At 43.5% G+C, this 20,400-nt stretch overlaps 1 protein-coding gene and 1 non-coding gene across 2 annotated transcripts in view; both read left to right on the top strand.

The window, feature by feature from the left end:
• LOC101317982 (amine oxidase [flavin-containing] A) overlaps positions 1 to 20,400 on the top strand; it is a 77,582-nt gene that overhangs the window by 42,687 nt on the left and 14,495 nt on the right. Inside the window, exons 4-9 of the mRNA XM_033849647.2 lie at positions 5,911 to 6,015; positions 6,710 to 6,801; positions 14,471 to 14,612; positions 17,585 to 17,734; positions 18,163 to 18,322; positions 19,187 to 19,283. Of these exons, the coding sequence (XP_033705538.1) occupies positions 5,911 to 6,015; positions 6,710 to 6,801; positions 14,471 to 14,612; positions 17,585 to 17,734; positions 18,163 to 18,322; positions 19,187 to 19,283 (746 nt within the window). The remainder of the gene's footprint in view (positions 1 to 5,910; positions 6,016 to 6,709; positions 6,802 to 14,470; positions 14,613 to 17,584; positions 17,735 to 18,162; positions 18,323 to 19,186; positions 19,284 to 20,400) is intronic.
• On the top strand, positions 537 to 613 carry TRNAK-CUU (transfer RNA lysine (anticodon CUU)). Its single transcript has one exon. It is a non-coding gene; the product is annotated as a tRNA-Lys (tRNA).

The following is a 20,400-nucleotide window of genomic DNA, read 5'->3' as shown; positions in this document are numbered from 1 at the left end:
ACTTACCCAAGAGCATCCAGAAGAACTCATATTATTTCTCTATTAAATGGTTGGTTTGTAATGTCCATATATACCTAGAGTCCCTTGGGAAAGATGGCATAACAATGCATTTGAAACCTTTTATTCTTGATGTTATGGCATTATTTATACCTGAGTGTAATGGTTCTCTTTTTCCAGGGATGAGATTGCACAACTCAAGTGCCCATTGTTTTAGCTGTACAAGTCCTAAGAGAGGGGACTGAGCATAAGATGAAAATCAGGTCATGAACTTAGGAATGTGCTGCTAGCCCTTGAAGTTGTGTGAGAGGTAGAGGGAGCAGAGGCATGAAAAATGCAAACCATGAGACTGTGCAAATATAATAATAATAAATCCAGACGATGGATGAGTTCCCCAGGGAAATGGATGGGCCAAGGAAGGCTGAGGATCAGACCCCAGGGGAGTCAGTAGATGAGAGAAGAAAGGGTCTTGCAAAGAAGAGCAGAGGAACCAGACGGCCACTTGGGAGAACCAATACATTAAGATAGGATATGGGAATTCCCTGGTAGTCCAGTGGTTAGGACTCCGGCACTCTTACTGTGGAGGGCCCAGGTTCAATCCCTGGTCCCTGGGGAACTAAGATCCCACAAGCCTCGTGACATGGCCAAAAAAAGAAGAAAAAAAGATAGGATAGATGTTTCCATGTCGATTATGATGGCTTTTTCTGGGTAAAGTAGCACTATGTATAATGTTTGAAAAGAGTTTGTCTACCTGCATAGAGAAAGAGGAAGAAGATGATTTTTTTAACTACTAATACAACACGATATTATTTAATGGGTCTCTTTTTGGATGATTTCTTTATTTAAAGCATTGTTATGAACTATAGAAAATAAACCACCAAAAGATTTCTCTTACAGGCCTGTCACAAAACAGTGGGACTAGAAGGGTGCCAAGGGATTCGTATGGGTTGGGCAGACATGTTCCTAAATCAATGCAGAACATATCTGTTTATTTTCAAGATGATTAAAGGAAAATATTTGGCAGCTTTCCTCCGTGGCCTATGATATTCTTTAATACCACTCATTTCCTTTTTTTTTTTTTTATAAATTTATTTATTTATTTTTGGCTGCGTTGGGTCTTTGTTGCTGGACGCGGGCTTTTTCTAGTTGCTGTGAGCGGGGGCTACTTCTCGTTGCGGTGCTCGGTCTTCTCATTGCGGTGGCTTCTCTTGTTGCGGAGCACAGGCTCTAGGCGCGTGGGCTTCAGTAGTTTGGGCACGCAGGCTCAGTAGTTGTGGCTCGCGGGCTCTAGAGTGCAGGCTCAGTAGCTGTGGCGCATGGGCTTCGTTGCTCCGCGGCATGTGGGGTCTTCCCGGACCGGGGCTCAAACCTGTGTCCCCTGCATTGGCAGGTGGATTATTAACCACTGCTCCACCAGGGAAGTCCCAACACTCATTTCCTTTCATTTAACTAAACTATAAAAGTACAGAGAGCTGAAATTCTCCAACATGCCAATCGGTGAATGCTACTTGCTGGCTTATCTTATAGGACCAACAATAAAGAATGATGTGGAAGCCACAAACTGTCCTCTCTTTATTTTTGAGCTTTATATAAATGGACTCATACTACATGTATCCTTTGACTTGCTTCTTTCACCAACATTTTTTTTTTTTTGCCACGCTGCACAGCTTGTGGGATCTTAGTCCCCAACCAGGGATTGAACCTGGGGCCCCGGTAGTGACAGCACTGAGTCCTAACCACTGGACTGCCAGGGAATTCCCGCACCAACATATTTTAAAGATATCAATACATCCATGTTGATTGGTGTTGTTCACAGTTTATTCATTTTCACTGCTCCACAATGGACATTAGTGTGTGTCTTAGTCCGTTTATATAAAGCTCAAAAATAAGCAAAACAAAACAGTGTATCATCTACGTATGTATACAGGGCAGATGGAAGAAAAGGAAAGGAATGGTAAACACAAAATTCACTACAGTGGCTCCCTCTTGTGCAGAGGGAGTTGGACGTGATGGGGAGAAGCACATGGTGTACTTCTAAATTTCTGGTGATATCACGCTTCTCAAATTGGATGGTGTGCACATGGTTGTTCATTTCTATTATTCCTCTTTAAGCTATCTATTTTTATCATATATGGCATATTTCATAATAAAATGTTAATAACATAAAATAGCTTGCTCAGTACCATCAGTGTGTTAAGGACGCCCTCCCCCTGCCCTAATTGGGCGGGCATCCAAGAAATAAAAAAAATTAAATTAAAAAAAAAAAACCGTCCTCTCCTGGCAATAGTCTCCCTTTATTATGAACACTGGTAGATTGAAAGTGTGGTTTCTCAAAGGAACTTAAGTATTTGGGGCACAATTCCAGGGACACTGTATTCTACTCGACATCAACTTCTGCTGTGTCAAAGACATTTTAGAGATTAAAGGCCGCTTAGTAAGGGTAGGAAGGTTTCATAGTATAAGCACAAAATGGAACTTGACTTTTACCCAAGTTTTTTTTTAATTTTTATTTTTAAAGAGCAGTAGCCATGTAGAAGTATTCCAGGAGATCCTGCCTCACACTCTTAGGTCTTAAAGGCATTTCTTGCTGAGAAGTGGTTTAGGATTGCAAAACAGCTGACACTTTTGTGACAAAACTATAGAATCACATTTAAGATACTGAGAAGGTCTGTTCGGGAGCAGTTCTCACCCAACCAAGAGCCGTCTCCAGGCCCTCCCATTGCCCTACTTTAGAGATTTACACATGCAAAAAGTAGTCTTGAGTTGTTTAGTTTAGACGCAGGGCATGGAGGAAATAAGCCTTCCAGGGGCTTGTGAGAAAGGAAGAGGTACGTGCCTGTTCCCACATACATGCATTTCTTTAGCAAATTTAGATTTTTCTGTGGAATAAAAGTAGAGAAGCCAGGGCTTCCCTGGTAGTGCAGTGGTTAAGAATCTGCCTGCCAATGCAGGGGACACGGGTTTGAGCCCTGTTCCGGGAAGATCCCACATGCCGCGGAGCAGCTAAGCCCGTGCGCCACAACTACTGAGCCTGTGCTCTAGAGCCTGCAAGCCACAACTACTGAGCTGGTTCGCCTAGAGCCCGTGCTCCTCAACAAGAGAAGCCACCAAAGTGAGAAGCCCACGCACCTCAACGAAGAGTAGCCCCCAAAAAAGAGTAGAAAAACCAAAAACTGCTAAGAGTGAAACACTCGTGAAATCCTTTTATCACCTCGGTGCCTCTGTCAACAGTATAAAAATTAACGTCATGGTGGGCCTTTATGATCTTCTTTTAAAATATTCCATGGCTCCCATTTCTAAAAAAGATTGCCAGTCTAGACCTTCTCTTTCCCTGAACTCTTCACCTCTCCTGCCACCTCTCTTTGTTTATCAAAGCTCAGATCATGGGGTCTTTAGGACCTTGTGTAAAATCATATTCTGGTTGGTATCATCCCGTGAAGAAGTTCATTGGGAATGTGGGACACATTTTGTTGAATTTTATTTATAGTACTTAATGTCCCCAGATGATTAAGCATATTGAAGGGTTTTTTTAAACAAATTTTTTCAAAGCAAAGATCAGTTTGGTATGAGACTATTACTTGAACATAAAGATTTTTCCCCATTTCAATTAAGGGAAGAATTATAACAAGAACCAACTGTTCTGAAGGCTGCCCGTGATCTATTGCTTAACCCAGTCTCTCTCCTCTCCATAGTTATTTTTGTGTCTGCCTGTTTCTCTCAGAACATGCTTCTGCATTTTCCAAAGTTGACCCTGTTACCCCAGAGCTTCTTAGTTTCCTTGTTTATTCCTTAGAAACATAAAAGATGTGTGGAAGGCTGATAAGTTTCATATTTCAAAGTTCTCTTTCTTTTAATCAGGAAGTTTAAGATGTCTCTAGGACAAAACTATCTCAACATTCCATCAACCATATAGGAAGCTAGAAATCTCAAGATTTATAAACAAGGGTTTTGGGAGCAGGAAATTTCTGTCCTACTGTTTTCTAGCTAATATCCCTGGGCTTTAGTTTCCTCATTTATAAAATGGGAATATTAATAGCTCTTGCCTCCAGAGGGTTGGGGTGAGCATTACATGAGATAACGCACATGAAGAGCTTAGGCCAGTAGCAGGCATAGAAAAAGATCTCAATAAATTTTAGTAATAATGGCGGTGATGGTGGTAGTGATGATGATAAAGGATTTGGAGTCTTAAAAAGTTATATTGGAGCACTGCAGCATAGCATTTTCAGATAAGAAATCAGGTCACATAATCTGCCAAGGTTATTTGAATTTGCTACTGTGGAAGGGAAAATTACTTCTTTGTCACTTAATGTCTGCCATATATCCTTACTCAGTTGGAGTGTGTGTGTATGAATGTGCGCACATGAATGCAAATGCTCTTATGTCTCGTGTCCCTGCCCTGACGGTCAGGAGTTTTGCTTTAGCCCTTTTCTTAAAATCCAGCTCTTAATATTGTTCAGTGCACACAATAGCCTTTCTACAAATATTGAATATGTTTCTATTTGATAAAGTCAAAATCTTGTGCAAAATTGTATTAATAGACAATGTTTTCACCTTATGAAGGTTTACAAGATGTTTTAAAGAAAAAGGAATTAAATTAGGAAATAAAGGGAATTCCCTAGCAGTCCAGTGGTTAGGACTCTGTGCTTCCACTGCAGAGGGCACAGGTTCATTCCCTGGTCGGAGAGCTAAGATCCTGCAAGCTGTGCAGTGCGACCAAAAAAAAAAAAGGAAATAAAGTCTTAGAAACTATCTAGACATGCTCTCTTTTCCTAAGGATTCACCCTCCCCTCACAGTAGCACAGTGCCTGTCACACAACTGAAATGAAGTAAATGGCAGCTAATAATTAGCTGTCTTTGTGTTGGAGGTTTTGGTACCAAGCAATAGAAACCAACTCAGGCTCACGAGAGAGGATTTACTGAAAGGATATCAGAGGGCCCACAAAATCAATGGGAGGCTAAAGGGCCACACTTGAGAATGGGCAGAGACCAGGGAAACGCTAGCAATTTAGGGGCAGGAACCACAACCATGGTCTTTAGAGCAGGAAGCGTCTGCTCAGCGTGCTGCCATGGGGAAGGAGAACCCAGAGTCAACTTTCTTCTGTGCTTGGGTGACCCACTGAAGGGTCAGAGTCCTCTGAGAGTGTGTGATTGGCCAAACTCATATCACAGACCCACAGCCTGGCCGAGGCGAGAGAAAGAATCTAATCCATCGCCTTCTGGAATGGGAGATGGTACCCAGGACAGTCCTTTCTACACATCTATTCACAGAGGAGAAGATTCAGTTTCCCAAGAAGAAACCAAAGTGCTTACTAGGAAAGGGGAACAGATGCTGGACAACCCAAAATGGCAAATGCCCATTATTCCACATTTCTAATATTTTGATTCTTGACTTTGGGCATGGTCCATAGTCTAGTCAGTCTTTATTTAGCCTGTGTGAACCTTAAGACATAGTTTGAGATATTTCACTTTGTTATTCCAGTCCTGTATGTGGTCCAAAGACAGTCCTCCATGTCGTCATCCTGCTCTCATCTGAGTGGGAACATCCTTTCAAAGAGATTAGATAGGAACTCAGGAGCTGAGAATATTGTGGCATCAATGTGAGATACCGGGATGAGCTACCTTTATTTATTTATTTGTTTGTTTGTTTGTTTATTCTATGTAAGTAGAAACAAGTTCAAGCCTATTATTTCCTGTAAGTTAAAAACGGGTAATATAACACCAGGGAAATCTTGCTAATCTAATTGAAATTTGGGGCCTGTATAGGTCAAATATATTTACTGTCCGTCAAAGGTGATGTTTTTGACACAGTAGAGGATCCTGTTTCCTTGAAAATGGCTCGTAGGCTGGTTGGTTTGGGATTTTTTGAATGTCATCCTAATTTAAGGTATTATCCTTTGCTTTTAAATGTTACAGGGGAGAACTTATCCATTTCGGGGTGCCTTCCCTCCAGTGTGGAATCCCATTGCCTATCTGGATTACAACAATCTGTGGCGGACAATGGATAACATGGGAAAGGAGGTAAAGTGTGTGTGCAGCTTGCACATGACCTGTTACTGAAATATCAACAGCAAATGTTTAGTATCCATCCTTCCGCAGTGCAGGGAACATTGCTCTGGACGGTGATGCATATCGTTTCCAGTGTACCCAACAACTCTGCCAAGCTGGTAGTATTTCTGCTTTACAAATGAAGAAAATCAGTGCCAAGGGGTTACATAATTTCCCCAAGACCACACAACAAGGGACAGGATTCAAACCCACATGTCTCTGATACTAATGTGTGTGCCTGTGTTTTCAACCTATGCCACTGGGAATTTATGTGACATATTTTTGCCGGGAGTCCTACTTATAGTGATCTTATCCATATGTTATGCCACTTGAGATAGTAAAGGAGAGAAGGATTCGTTTCCCCAAAGTTTTAAAATGGGTGTTAGCTTTCAATAATAATTATGATGTTGACCATCATAATTACATATTAATTTATACATATATATATATATGTATTATTATTATTATTCTGGCAACAGCATTAAGGCATAGAATCCAAAGAGCTATCCATCCCAAACCCACCACTATCTATACATAGAATTCTATGCCAATCACACAGTCCAACATAGACAGAGAAACCAGTTTTCAGAGGTTTTCCTGAGGGCCTCTTGGCAGGGCAGTGGGCAGTAACCATCAGACCTAAATATGGGCCCTTCTTTCTCTGCAGATTCCAGCTGATGCACCGTGGGAGGCACCACATGCAGAGGAATGGGATAAGATGACCATGAAAGATCTCATCGAAAAAATCTGCTGGACAAAGTAACCTTGACTATTTAAAACAGTTCTTTTTAATCTTCTCTTCAGATCGTTCCTATCCTATCTTGAACTGCAGTGTTTTTCTTCATAAGTTACAGGAAAAAAGTTAAGAGGAAACTTAATGACCTTTCCATCAGTAGCAACTTTGGGGGCCCTTTAGACACTCAGAGCAGGATTGAACATAAAATGAATCTAAAACATAAGAAGAAAAGTAGGTGAAGGAAGCTGAACTTTTTTTTTTTTAATGAAACGGTTGTGTGCTTTGCAATAAAAGAAGTAATTGTGTTTTCAGATAATATAGAGGTCAGCTACAGAAGCAATTTGGAAAGATATTAAAGTAATTTAATATAAATATAGAAGAACTGGAGGGAAGCTAGTCTATATTAATGAAAAATATAAACGATATGTTTTCACTGAGAATCTGTGTTATTAGCTGAGTTACTTACAGATCATTCAGCCAGCATTTTGGGGCTGCTATGTGAAAGCACAGTATGAATCACTGAGGAATGGTGGTGAACTTGTTAGGCATGGCCCCTAACCTCACGGAGTTGATATACTTTTAGCAGGAGAGACTGTCATTATACACATATTACATAATTCTAGGAGAGACTGAAACTGGGAACCTGACCTGTCTGATGGCAAAGGAGAGATTCCTTGTTGAAGCAATCTTTAAACAGAAACCAAGGAGTTAGTACATCAACTAAGAATGAGCCACAGAGGATGGGAAGGGACAGGGAAGGATGGATGGTGTCAGGGCAAGGAATCTTCCAGGAATGCGCCCTAATGGATGTGGAAAACAGGAAAGATAGATGGTGTGAGAGGATGGTATCTTCCATGAATGAGCCATAATAGATGGGGGGAGACAGGAAGGCTGGATGCTATGGGAATTAAGAATCTTCATGGAAGGTGCCATAGTGGATGGGGGAAGACAGGAAGGGTGTTTAGTGTGGGGAAGTGTTATCTTGCAGGATGAGTAACAGTGGATGGGGGAGTTAGGAAGAGTGGATAGTGTGCAGAGGTGGTATATGCCAGGAATGATCTAGTAGTTGAGGGAAACAAGAAAATGGATGTTGTGAGGGGATGGTATCTTTCAGGAATGAGCCACAGTGGATGGAAGGAGACAGGAAAGATGGATGGTGTGTGCAAATGGTATCTTCCAAGAATGAGCCAGTTGATGGGAAAGAAAGGAAGAGTGGATGGTGTGAGGTGATGGAATCTTCAGGAATGAGCAACAGTGGATGGGGAGATAGGAGGGTAGACGGGTCGGATTGTATCTTCCAGGAATGAGCTATAGTGCATGAGGGGAGACAGAAAGGATGTATAGTGCAGTAGGATGATATCTTCCAGGAATGAGCCATTAACCATGGAGGGGGACAGGAAGGGTGGATAGTGTGTGGGGTTGGTACATTCAGGAATAAACCATATTGTATGCAGGTGTCAGGAACAGTGGATGATGTGGCAGAATGGTTTCTTCTGAGAGTGAGCCACTGTTGACAGGGGAAACAGGAAAGATGGATGGTGTGGGAAGATGGTATGTGCCAGGAATGAGCCATAGTGCATGGGTAGAGACAGGAAGGATAGATGGTGTGGTGGGATGGTGTCTTCCAGGATAAGCCACAGTAGATGGGGGAGGGTGTGTGGTGTGGGGATAGTATCTTTGGGGAATGTACCAGTTGGTGGAGGATATAAGAGATATATTATGTGAGATGATGGTATCTTTCAGGAATGAGTCACAGAGGATGGGGGGAGAGAGGAAAGAGGGATGGTATGTGTAGATGGTATCTTCCAAGAATAAGTCAGTTGATGGAGGAGACAGGAAGAGTGGATGCTGTGGGGAGATGATATCTTCCACGAATAAAGTCAGCTGATGGGTGAGACAGGAAGAGTATGGTGTGAGGGGATGGTATCATCAAGGAATGAGCAACAGTGGATGGTGGAGAAAGTAAGGATGGATGATGTGAATGATGATATCTTTCTGGAATGAGCCACAGTGGATGGGCATAGATGGAGAAAGGTGGATAATGTGACAGGATGGTATCTTCCAGAAATAAGCCATAGTGCATAAGGGAGACAGTAAGGATGGTTTATTTGGTGGGATGGTGTCACCAGGAATGAACCACAGTGCATGGGGGAAAGGGAAAGGATGGACAGTGTGGTGGTATGGTATCTTCCAGGAATGAGCCAGTTGATGGGAGAGAAAGGAGGAGTGGGTGGTGTGAGAGGATGGTGTCTTCCAGGAATAAGCCACAGTGCATGGAGGGAGACATGAAAGATGGATGGTTTGGTGGAATGATACCTTCCAGGAAAGAGCCATAGTGCAAGGGGAGAGACAGGAAGGATGGATCCTGTGGGGGATGTTATTGATACCAAGTCCAAGCTCTCTTTGCTTGCCACACGACAGGCCAATGAATCGCAGACGAGATGTTGAGGCAAGGAATATGACTTTATTCAGAAAGCCGGCAGACCGAGAAGATGGCAGACTAGTGTCTCTGAAAAACCATCTTCTCAGAGCCTAGATGCCAGTTTCTTTTATAGAATCAGAGAGGGAGAGGCGGTGAGGAAGTAAAGTAAAAGGGCCATCAGTCTTGCAAAACATCTCCTGGAATGACCAGCCTCTGTGAGGGGATGTGTTAGTTTCTTCTTTCTTGCAGCCATTCACAGGTGGGCGGGGTCAGATGACCTCCCTGTGAGCTGAACAGCAAAGGGGCAGGGTTCCCTGAGGCAGGCCATTATGTATGATTAGAATAACAAAAGCAACGAAAAGCAAAGGTTAAAGTCAACGAAACAGGTCCAACGTAGAGTCCGATTTAGCTCTACCCTGTTACATTACATTCCAGGATTAACCCATAGTTGATGGTGGGGACAGGATGAGTGTATGGTATCTATCAAGAATGAGCCACTGTGGATGTGGGAGACAGAAAAGATGGATGGTGTGGGAGGATGGTTGTTCTAGGAGTGAGACATAGAGGATGGGGGTTGGGGAGGAAGGGTGCATGGTGTGGAGGAATGGTATATTCCAGGAATGAGCCACAGAGTGTAGGGGGAGATGGTAAGGATGGATGAGATAGGGGGATTTATGTTCCTGGAATGAGATGCAATTAATGGGAGCAGACAGCAAGGGTAGATGGTGTGGGAAGATGTTGTCTTCCAGTAATGAGTCAGTTTTGGGGAGAGACTAGAAGTTTCCATGGTATCTTCTAGCAATGAAGGAGAGTGAGTTGGGAGGGGTGGGGGCAGGGGCCGACAGGAAAGCTAGATGGTTTGGGGGGGGGTATCTTTCAGGAATGAGCTACAGTGACTGTAGGGGGAAACAGGAAGGGTGGATGAGGTGGGGGCAAGGTATCTTCTAGAACTGAGACAAGTATTGGGAGAGATAGGAATGAGGCGTGGTGTGAGAGACTCCATCTTCCAAGAATGAGCCACAGTGGATTGTGGTTCTATGGGAAAATATATGGTGTGGGAGGATGGTATCTTCCAGGAATGAACGACAGTGGATAGGGGAAGACAGTAAGGGGGTAGATGGTGTGAGGAGATGGTATATGCCAGGATTAAACCATAGTGGATGGTGGGTTACAGGAAGGATGGATGGTGTGGGAAGATGGTATCTACCAGGAATGTCCGACTGTGGATGTGGGAAACAGAAAAGATGGATGGTGTGGGAGGATGGTATGTTCCAGGAGTCACCCATAGTTGATGGGGGGCACAAAAAGGTGGATGGTGTGAGAACATGGTATCTTCCAGGTATGAGCCATTGTGAATGGGAAAGACAGGAAAAGTGAATGCTGTAAGTGGATGGTGTCATCCAGGAATAAGCAACAGTGACTGGGGTGGGGGGAGAGGAAGGGTGGATGATGTGGGAGCATGGTATCTTCCAGGAATGAGACAGGTGATGGGGGAAGACAGGAATGATGGATGGTGTGAGATGCCATCTTCCAGGAATGAGTCACAGTAGATGGCAGTAGACAGGAAAAAGTGCATGGTGTGGGAGGATAGTATCTTCCAGGAATGAACCACAGTGAGTGGGGGAGATAGGATGTGTGTGGTTGGATCGGAATTTCCAGGAATGAGCCATAGTGGATTGGGGGGGAGGGATACAGGAAGGGTGCATGGTATAGGGGAATGGTATGTTCTAGGAGTCAACCATAGTTGTAGGGAGGAGACAAAAAGGGTGGATGATGTGGAAATATGGTATCTTCCAGGTATGAGCTACTGTGGATGGGGGAAACAGGAAAGATGGGAATATTATCTTGCAGGAATACAGCAGTTGATGGGGATATCAACAGCAGTTGATGGGGATAGGAAGAGTAAATATAATAAGGGAATGATATTTTCCTCGAATGCACCAAGTAGGTAGGGTGAGATGGGAAGGGTGGATGGGTGGGGGGATGGTATCTTCTAGGAATGAACCAGGTACCATCCAGGAATGAACTGCAGTGATTGACGGTAGACAGGTGGGTGCATGGTGGGTGGGGAGAATGGTATCTTCCAAGAATGAATCAGGGTAATGGGAAAGTGAGAGTGTCAACAGGAAAGTTAGATGGTGTGGTTACATGATGTGATAGTATCTTCCAGGAATGAGTCACTGTGGACGGGGAGACAGGAAAGATGGATGGTGTGGGGGAATGGTATCTTCCAGGAATATCGGTTAATCGGAGGGAGTCAGGAAGGATGGATGGTGAGGTGAATGTTTTCTGCCAGTGATAAACCACTGTTGGGAGAGGCAGAGTAGATGGTATCTACTGGAATGAGCCAGTTGATGGGTGGAGACAGGACATGTAGTTGTGGGGTGAATTATATGTTCCAGGAATGAGTTACAGTGTATGGGGTGAAAGAGGAAGAATGGATGGTATAGGATGTTGGTATCTTCTAGGAGAGAGCCACAGTGATGGGGGGGCAAGATACCATGTCCCCACATCTTCCACCCTGCTTGTCTCCCCTCACAGTCACTGTAGCTCATTCCTGGATGATACCATCTCCTCATACTCTTCCTGTCTTCCCCCATCTACTATGGCTCATTCCTGGAAGATACCATTCCCGCCACCCATCCACCTTTCTGTCTCCCCCTACCTGCTGTGACTAATTCCAGGAAGATACCACATCCTCACACCATCCACTATTCCTTTCTCCCCCATCAACTGGCTCATTCCGTCCTCACACCATCCACTATTCCTTTCTCCCCCATCAACTGGCTCATTCCTGGAAGATACCATACTAACATACAATGAACGCTCCTGTCTCCCCCCTTTCTACTGTGATTCATTCCTGGACCACACCATCCCCTCTTCCTTCCCCCCCCCCCATCACTGTGGCTCACTCCAGGAAGATACCATTCACCACATCTTCCAGGAATGAGCCACAGTGGGTAGGGGAAGAGGGGAAGGATGGATGATGTGGGGGGATGGTATGCCTAGGATTAAACCATAGTGTATGGAAAGGATAGGAAGAGTGGATGGCATGGGGGGATGGTATCTCCCAGGAATCAGTGACTGTAGATGGGGAAGACAGGAAAGATGGATGATGTTTGGATGGTATGTGCCTGGAATGAACCATAGTATGTGGGGGGGAGACTGGAAGAGTGATGGTGTGACGAGATGGTGTGGTCCAGGAATGAACCATAGTAAAATGGGGGGAAACAGAAGGGTTGATTATATGTTGAGATGATATCTTTCAAGAATGAGCTAGTTGATGGGAGAGACAGGAATAGTGGATGGAGTGAGGATATGGTATCTCCCAGGAATTAACCACAGTGCATGAGGGGAGACAGGAATGACGAGTGGTGTGTGTTTGTGGGGGAAGGGTGGCATCTTCCAGGAATGCACGTTATGTGTGTGGGGGGGTGTCTACAGGAAGATTAGATGGTATGGTTGTGTGAGGAGATGGTATCTTCCAGGAATGAGCCACAATGATGGGGGATATAGCAGGAGTAATATAGTGAGGGAACTGGTATCTTCCAAGATGAGATACAGTGGTTAGGAGGAGACAGGAAGCCATTGGAGTGATGGCATCTTCCAGTAAGGAACCACAGTGCTTGGTGGGGGAATGCTACAGGAAGAGTGGATGGTGTGAAAGGGTGGTATCATGAGGCATGAACCACAGTGATTGTGAGAGGAGACAGGTAGGGTGAATGTTCTGGGTGCGAGGTATCAGGAAGGGATGAGCCATACTGGGTGGGCTGTACACATGATAGATGAGTGATGTGGGGGATGGTATCTTTCAGGAATGAGCCACTGTGGATGGGGGTGGGGGACAGGTTGGTGCATGCTGGGTGTGAAGAATGGTATCTTCCAGGAATGAATCACAGTGTATGGGGGATACAGGAAAGATGGATGATGTAGGAGCATGGTATCTTCCAGGAATGACCTGCAATTAATGGTGGGGGACTGTCAGGAAGGATAGATGGTGAGGGGGATGCTTTCCTCCAATGATGTATCAGTTATTGAGAGAGACAGGAAGAGTGAATGGTATCTTAAAGGAATGAGCCAATTGATGAGGGATACAGGACTGAAGGATGGATGGTGTTGGGGGATCATATATCTTCCACAAATGAGCACAGTGGATGAGTGGAGATCAGACATGTGGGTATGGGGAGGATATATGTTCCAGAAATGAGTCATAATGAATTGGATAAAACAGGACCAATAGATGGTGTGGGGTGTTGGTATCTCACAGGGGTGAGCCACAGTGATGGGGGAAGACAGGAAAGATGGATGATGTAGTGAATGGTATCTTTCAGGAATAAGCCATAGCGGATGGAGGAGACAGGAGATAGGGTTACTGGCGGGGATGATGTTCCAGTAGCGAGCCTTAGTAGATGGGGAAAAATAAGGAAGGGGAGGGATGGTTTCTTTCAGGAATGAATCCTGAATGATGGGATGGATGGAAGGATAAATGGTTGAGGCATGGTATTTTCCAGTTATTAGCCACAGATAATGGCGGGAAATGTGAAGGTTGGATAGTATGGGAAATGCTCCCCCACCCCAGTATAGGGAACAGGGAACAGCTTCTGAAGGCCCTGAGATGGGGAGATTGACACGTTTTAGCAATGAATGGAGAGTATACCTGGATCATAAAGATGCCATGAGGAAGTGATGGAATGAGAGTTTGGAGAACTCGTTGACAGGCTGATGGTGCAAGATATATTGGCCATATTCAAGACTTTTGACTTTTGCTGTGAATGTCACTGAAGGATTTTAAGCAGAGTGGGGTTTTATTTGTTTGTTTGTTTTTTAAGTTTTGGACTGTTAAAAGACTTAATTGGCTGTAATGTAGAGAAGGATCATGAGGGCCCAGGAGCAGCCGCCATTGTTTTAAGCCAGGTGAGGGACAGTGGTAGCCTGGACCAGGGTGGGAGCAGGGGAGGTGTTAAGGAGAGAAAGTTTGTTCAAATAAATGCAGACAATATCCTTAATGAACTCTGACAAGCATATTAACCCTTTAGATTGCATTGGGATTAGCATGTTTGGACTAACCCATAATTTCCTAAAAGTAAGGGAAAAGTTTATTTTCCCCAAGAGTTAAAATCTGCATTCCTTCAGAAATTGAGTCCATGAGTTGTTTTTTTCAAAAGCAATAGAACTGTTTTCCAGCCATGCTAAATTGTGTTTTAAAAAGGTAGTGTCCTGTGAAGCATGTACGTATTTACTCCTGACTTCCGCTCTTGTTCTGTGACCAGGACTGCTAGGCAGTTTGCATCTCTCTTTGTGAATATCAATGTGACCTCTGAACCCCACGAGGTGTCCGCCCTGTGGTTCTTGTGGTATGTGAAGCAGTGTGGAGGCACCACTCGGATATTCTCCATTACCAATGGGGGCCAGGTATGGAGTGTCCATTCTCACACTAAACTTCATTTGTGATTTTGCCCTCATCGAGTGCAGTACCTTAATACTTGCTTCTATATTTTGAAACATGAGTGAATTTGAAACATGGATTTTTGAAACGATCTCCAAAAAACTTTTCTGAAAACAAAATTTCTCATTTCCTTTTCTTGTTCCTGAAAATAAGTTCACAACTAAAGAATGTTTCATTTTGAATTAATTAGGTTTGAGGAATTCAGTTCCTTCCTTTTGGAAGTAGGTAAAATTAGACTATTTCTGTAGGAGGAGCTAAATTACTAAAATCAACTTATTTCCAAAAATTTCTAGTACTTGTAAAATTGTACTTCAAGTCATCTCTGTTCCAGACATGAGGCTTTTTTGTCCCATTCTGTGTCTCGGAGTTATTATTTTATGTTAACTGTTATAGAATGGAAGTGACTATTCTTTCTTCTAATTCAAGTGATTTATTGGTTACTCTTTCAATAGTAAATTCTACATTTTGGCTTCTAAATTTTTGCTGCCCACTAGCATTTGCCCAGCTTCCATACTACTTCCATTACTGATGAATGAACTCATTTGACTCACTGGCTGGACACACAGCAAACCAGTGGTGAAACCAGAATCTTAATTCCCTGATTTTCCAGATTCTGAGATTCTTTGTTTCAAGGCTATCCTTTATCGGAAGAAAATGGATATCTCTTTTCTAGGAATGTTATGCCTCGATGGGCTAAGGTTTAATTAGGATCAGTTTACTTCTAACTTATGTTCTGTTTCATAGTGTGAGGTGTAGAGTCCTTGTCAACTGAGTGAAATGTTCCTCTCCTTGGGAGATCTCCAGAAGTCCCCAAGTTGTTCTTGTGGTCCCAAGAGTTATTGCCCATTTGACCCTTAGCTTTAGCAAACTTAAGGCAGTTGCATTTTTTAAGTGTCTTTACGCTTAGAAATCCCACATTACTCTTTTTAACCTATATTTTACTTTCTGAGATATCGTGGCTCGTATTTTATATTTACATCCCTCATTCAGGGGAGCCAAGATACTTCTAGGCAAACTCCACATGACCTTTTGGAGGGCACAGTTCACATTATGAATCTCAGACCATTATCACAGTATCTTTACAAAGAACTTAGACTTATCCTTTAATAGTTTAGTTCCAGAAATACTAGACGCGAAGGAGTGGATAGTGAACACAAATGGAAATAGTTCATGGTCTTTCCACTATACTAACATTCAAAGTAACTCTTGGAAGACAGAAGTCACATTATAAATTAAATGGTCCCAGTTTTGTGAGGAAGGATGGATCATGAATTTAGGGCTAAACTGCTTTGGGAATATTTTTATAAAGAACTGTGGTCGTGTCATTAGAACAATAGCCAGTTATTCAAGTGTAAGAATCATTCTGTGGCTGCTGACACAGGCTTTCTGGAAGGTGATTGTCAAATGTTGGGCTGTTCTCCAGTCTACCTACATGTATTTGTAACCATTCAAAGAATCTTCTACAGCAGGCTAAAAACATTCCCCCTGGTTCTTACAAAATGCACTGTATTAAGGACTGACCTTAGATTAAGCTGGAAGCATGACCATGGTGAGTGTAGCAGATGGCAGTAGGGCAGAGCACTTGTGGTCTTACAGAGCTGCTCAGGGGAACTATTTCACAATGTCTGGAGGAATAGGCAGATGCTTAGTCTTCACCCTTCGGCCCCCGCAGTGAAACTTCCAGGCATTTTGGCAAAAATTTCTCAAGAGCTGAGGTTTGGATTCTTAGAACATCATTGGGTGATGACCAGGTGATCCTTGAGAGCACCATGAGCCTGTTCTGCCTAGACAACCCTGGGCTGGGACTTTAAGAAACCGAGGGGAGTTAGAAACCGCATCCCCATCTCAGTGAAACTAGAAAAAAATAATTAATTAAAAAAAAAGAAATCTTCTGAAAGTTTAGGTTCCCGTACAGGCTATGAAGCCAAGGCCCCCCTACCCATCGGCTGCTGGGTCACATGTGGGCCTTTTTGGTTCCAAAAATCACGCAACTTCATGTCTGCTATATTGTTTGTGTCTTCTAATGAGCCTAATGCCAGGGCCTTGCCCATTGAAGGAGATCAATGAAGGGTTGTTGTCTTGAGTTGAACAGTTTTTAGCAGAGAAGGTCATTATAGTTTGTGTTTATACTTGGAACATAAAGAATAAAGACAAAAGCTTCACACATAATCTCACCCCGTCTACTGTTAACATTTTAATGTATTTCCTCATTAAGATTATACCATATAAGTGGTTTATATATTTTACTTTTTCACTATTAAATTATTTAAAATATCATAAAAAAAAAAAAGAAAGAAAGAAACCGCATCCCCTGGGAGAAGTGCAGCATCCTCCCTGTCCCAGGGTTCCCTCCATGCACTGCACTCTTGGGCACTTGAAGCCCACGCACTTGCTGTTATTTGCATTCGGTCAAGGTGCCAGTGGTATAGGGGAACCTTCCTTCTGATTCTGTGATTTTATTTTAAATTTTTATTGGGGTATAGTTGACTTGCAATGTTGTGTTAGTTTCAGGTGTACAGCAAAGTGAATCAGTTATACATATGCATATGTCCACTCTTTTTTAGGTTCTTTTCCCACATAGGCCATTACAGAGTATTGAGTAGGGTTCCCTGTGCTATACAGTAGGCCCTTATTAGTTATCTATTTTATATATAGTAGTGTGTATGTGTCAATCCCTATCTCCCAATTTATCCCTCCCCCACCATTCTGTGATTTTATAAGCTGGTAACAGCTTTTCGTCACCAGACGCTGTGTAGAGCATGATGGTTGAGGTATCTTGGTAGACTGCCTCTGTCCTAATGAGTTCTTCCAATAGTTAAGGGTGCAGAGGGTGGAGGTATGGCCTGTGACTTTCTGGAGGTTTCTGATCAGTGGTAAATATGATCTTCCTTCCTTGGGCTTTTATAACATTTCCTTTCCTGCCTGCCTTCTCCTGTAGGAACGGAAGTTTGTAGGTGGATCTGGTCAAGTAAGCGAGCGGATAATGCACCTCCTCGGGGACAGAGTGAAGCTGAGGTGTCCTGTCACCTATGTTGACCAGTCAGGTGACAACATCATGATAGAGACATTGAATCATCAACTTTATGAGGTAATTCAGTTTCGTCAAAAAAGAGCGTATATTATGGGACTTCCCTGGTGGTCCATTAGTTAGGACTCCCCGCTTGCACAGCAGGGGGCACAGGTTCGATCCCTGGTGGGGGAACTAAGATCCTGCATGCCGCACATCAAGGCCGAAAAAAAAGAGAAACTTATATTAAATAGGTCTCCTGTCTTCTGTAGCTTCTAACTAAATATAATCCAAGCAGTGGCGTAATTAATGCTGGCGTATTTGTGACTCGGTCTTCCAAATTACCAGACTTGGTCGACTGCCTTATTCTGTTTTGTTGCCTCACAGTGACCTCATACTGTACATTGTTACCGCTTACTGTCATTCGAAATGGTAAATGTGATGTTTCACGCTCCCCGCAAAGACTGCGACTCAGGTTTGAGATGGTATCTTGTGTCTGTGTGTTTTAGTGCCGATATGTAATTAGTGCCGTCCCTCCAACTTTGACTGCCAAGATACACTTCAGACCAGAGCTTCCTTCAGAGAGAAACCAGTTAATTCAGCGTCTTCCAATGGGGGCTATCATTAAGTGCATGATGTATTACAAGGAGGCCTTTTGGAAGAAAAAGGGTAGGTTGCACTTATTCATGTCTAAATTGTATTAAGCAAAGACCATGCTCTTTTAGGAACATTTTATGCTACACACTGAACAGAAAAAAAGATAAGTGTTTCCAGCTGGTAGAGAAAGGATCAGAAATCTCAGTCTGTCCACTCCTCAGAGCCCCGGGCAACACAAAATGACCCCAAGAGCGCTTGCTGGCAGTGGGGGGAAGGAAGAGGTCCCTCTGGTCGCGGGACCACATTGCCCAGACCCCTGGCATATGTCTCACCACTTACTCTTCACGAGCAGAGACAAAGGAGCACCACGGAAACAGCACTCCTTTGAAGTTACACATCCCTGGGCTCCACTTGCTTACTAGCTGTGAGGCCTCAAATGACACTTCACCTCTCTCAGCCTCAGCCTCTGTGTAAAATGGTAATGAGACCTGCTGTTGGGGTGTTGTGAGGATAAAATGAGGCAGAGTCTGGGCAGATATGGTGTCGTTGCTAAGCCTTCAGCTCACACTCAAAGGATTCCTTCCTGCCACTTCTTCCATGGTTTCACAGGGGTGATTCCCTCTAACACACCCCCCTCTTTCCCATGTATTCCAGGACTCCAGGGCCATCTTCATTTTACTCATGCACTGATCATACCTGACCTTTATGTAAAGGTCACCGAGATGGGTCATTTTCTAATGTGTCTGGGTGACCAACCAAACATCCTTGTATAGTCAGTGTGTGTATTTAATAGTAAATAACTTCTAGAGTTGGGGCAAAGACCAATAGTTTAAGATTTGCCTTCCTCTTAGCAAAAGAGTTATATATATATATATATATCCCTCTTAAATCTCTGGTGAGGTTACTCAATCTCCTATTGATTTTCTTCTGGTTAAGATTACTGTGGCTGTATGATCATCGAAGACGAGGAAGCTCCGATTTCAATAACCCTGGATGACACCAAGCCAGATGGATCGCTGCCCGCCATCATGGGGTAAGTTAGAGCTGGGTGTTCTGCATTTTTCAAGCTCTGTTGATGTATCGGTGTGTGTGCTGGCAGAACATGTTGTTTTGCACTAGAGCTCAAGCAATGCTAAATAACCCTACAGACAATTTATGTCATGTTTCCATGTATGAAAATATTAGAGTATGTGGCACAAGAACACTGAGAAACTTTACTAAAATTAACACCACTTTGAACTTGTGCCCATATGTTTCTTTCCCCCATAAACTTACACGTGGAGGACAGAGAAAAAAACGCAGCTAGACAGGCGGGATGGTAGACCACCTTGCCTACAGGATGTTGACAACCATTCTGGAATGAGAACTGTTTTATCCTGTAAAACCTTCCAAAGTTATGTTTTCTGGGCTTTATTCCTTTCTCCATTCTAGACATCACTACCTAGCAAGTGTCAATATGTTAATTGCTTTATTCCTTTCTCCATTCTAGACATCACTACCTAGCAAGTGTCAATATGTTAATTGTTGTCAATATGTTAATATGTTAATTGTAACCACTGGTGGTCCAGTGGTTAGGACTCCGCGCTTTTGCCGCCGAGGGCCCGGATTCGATCCCTGGTCGAGGAACTAAGATCCCACAAGCTGTGTGGCACAGCCCAAAGAAAAAAAAAAAAGAAAGTGAAGAAAAATATGTTAATTATTACCCTGGGAGATAAGATGGATGACTAATGAGGAAGTGCAGTTCAAAGGAGAACCAGGCCTTGAGCGTAGGGCACTTTTTCCAGTAGGTCACTCTATGGCTACTTCACCAGGGATGGTCCAGGGCAAGGTTCTGTGTCTGGAAGAGGAGAGCTCTTTTTCTCTCCTACCATCCCCTCACACAGCTGCTCTGCCCTCTGGAGACTAGGGGTCCAGAGAGGGAATCGGAGCTCCCACAAAGAGATTTCTAAGGAGTGCCGTAGCCTCCCAGTTGCCATGTCTTTTAGTCCTCCTCAAAGCAATACAAACAAAAGGGCTATTTATTCTACCACATTGCAATAAAAGAGCACAGCTTCTATAGCAGTCAGTGACTTTAGAAACCAGTGGTTTTCCCCTTCACCCCGAGGAGAGTTGAGCTCATGTGCATTGCATCACCGAAGGGAAATTACAAA

Source organism: Tursiops truncatus, chromosome X (assembly GCF_011762595.2).
Source record: "Tursiops truncatus isolate mTurTru1 chromosome X, mTurTru1.mat.Y, whole genome shotgun sequence".
Lineage (NCBI taxonomy): Eukaryota > Metazoa > Chordata > Mammalia > Artiodactyla > Delphinidae > Tursiops > Tursiops truncatus.
Note: the sequence above shows the minus strand (reverse complement) of the source record. Positions and strands in the feature narration are given on the sequence as shown.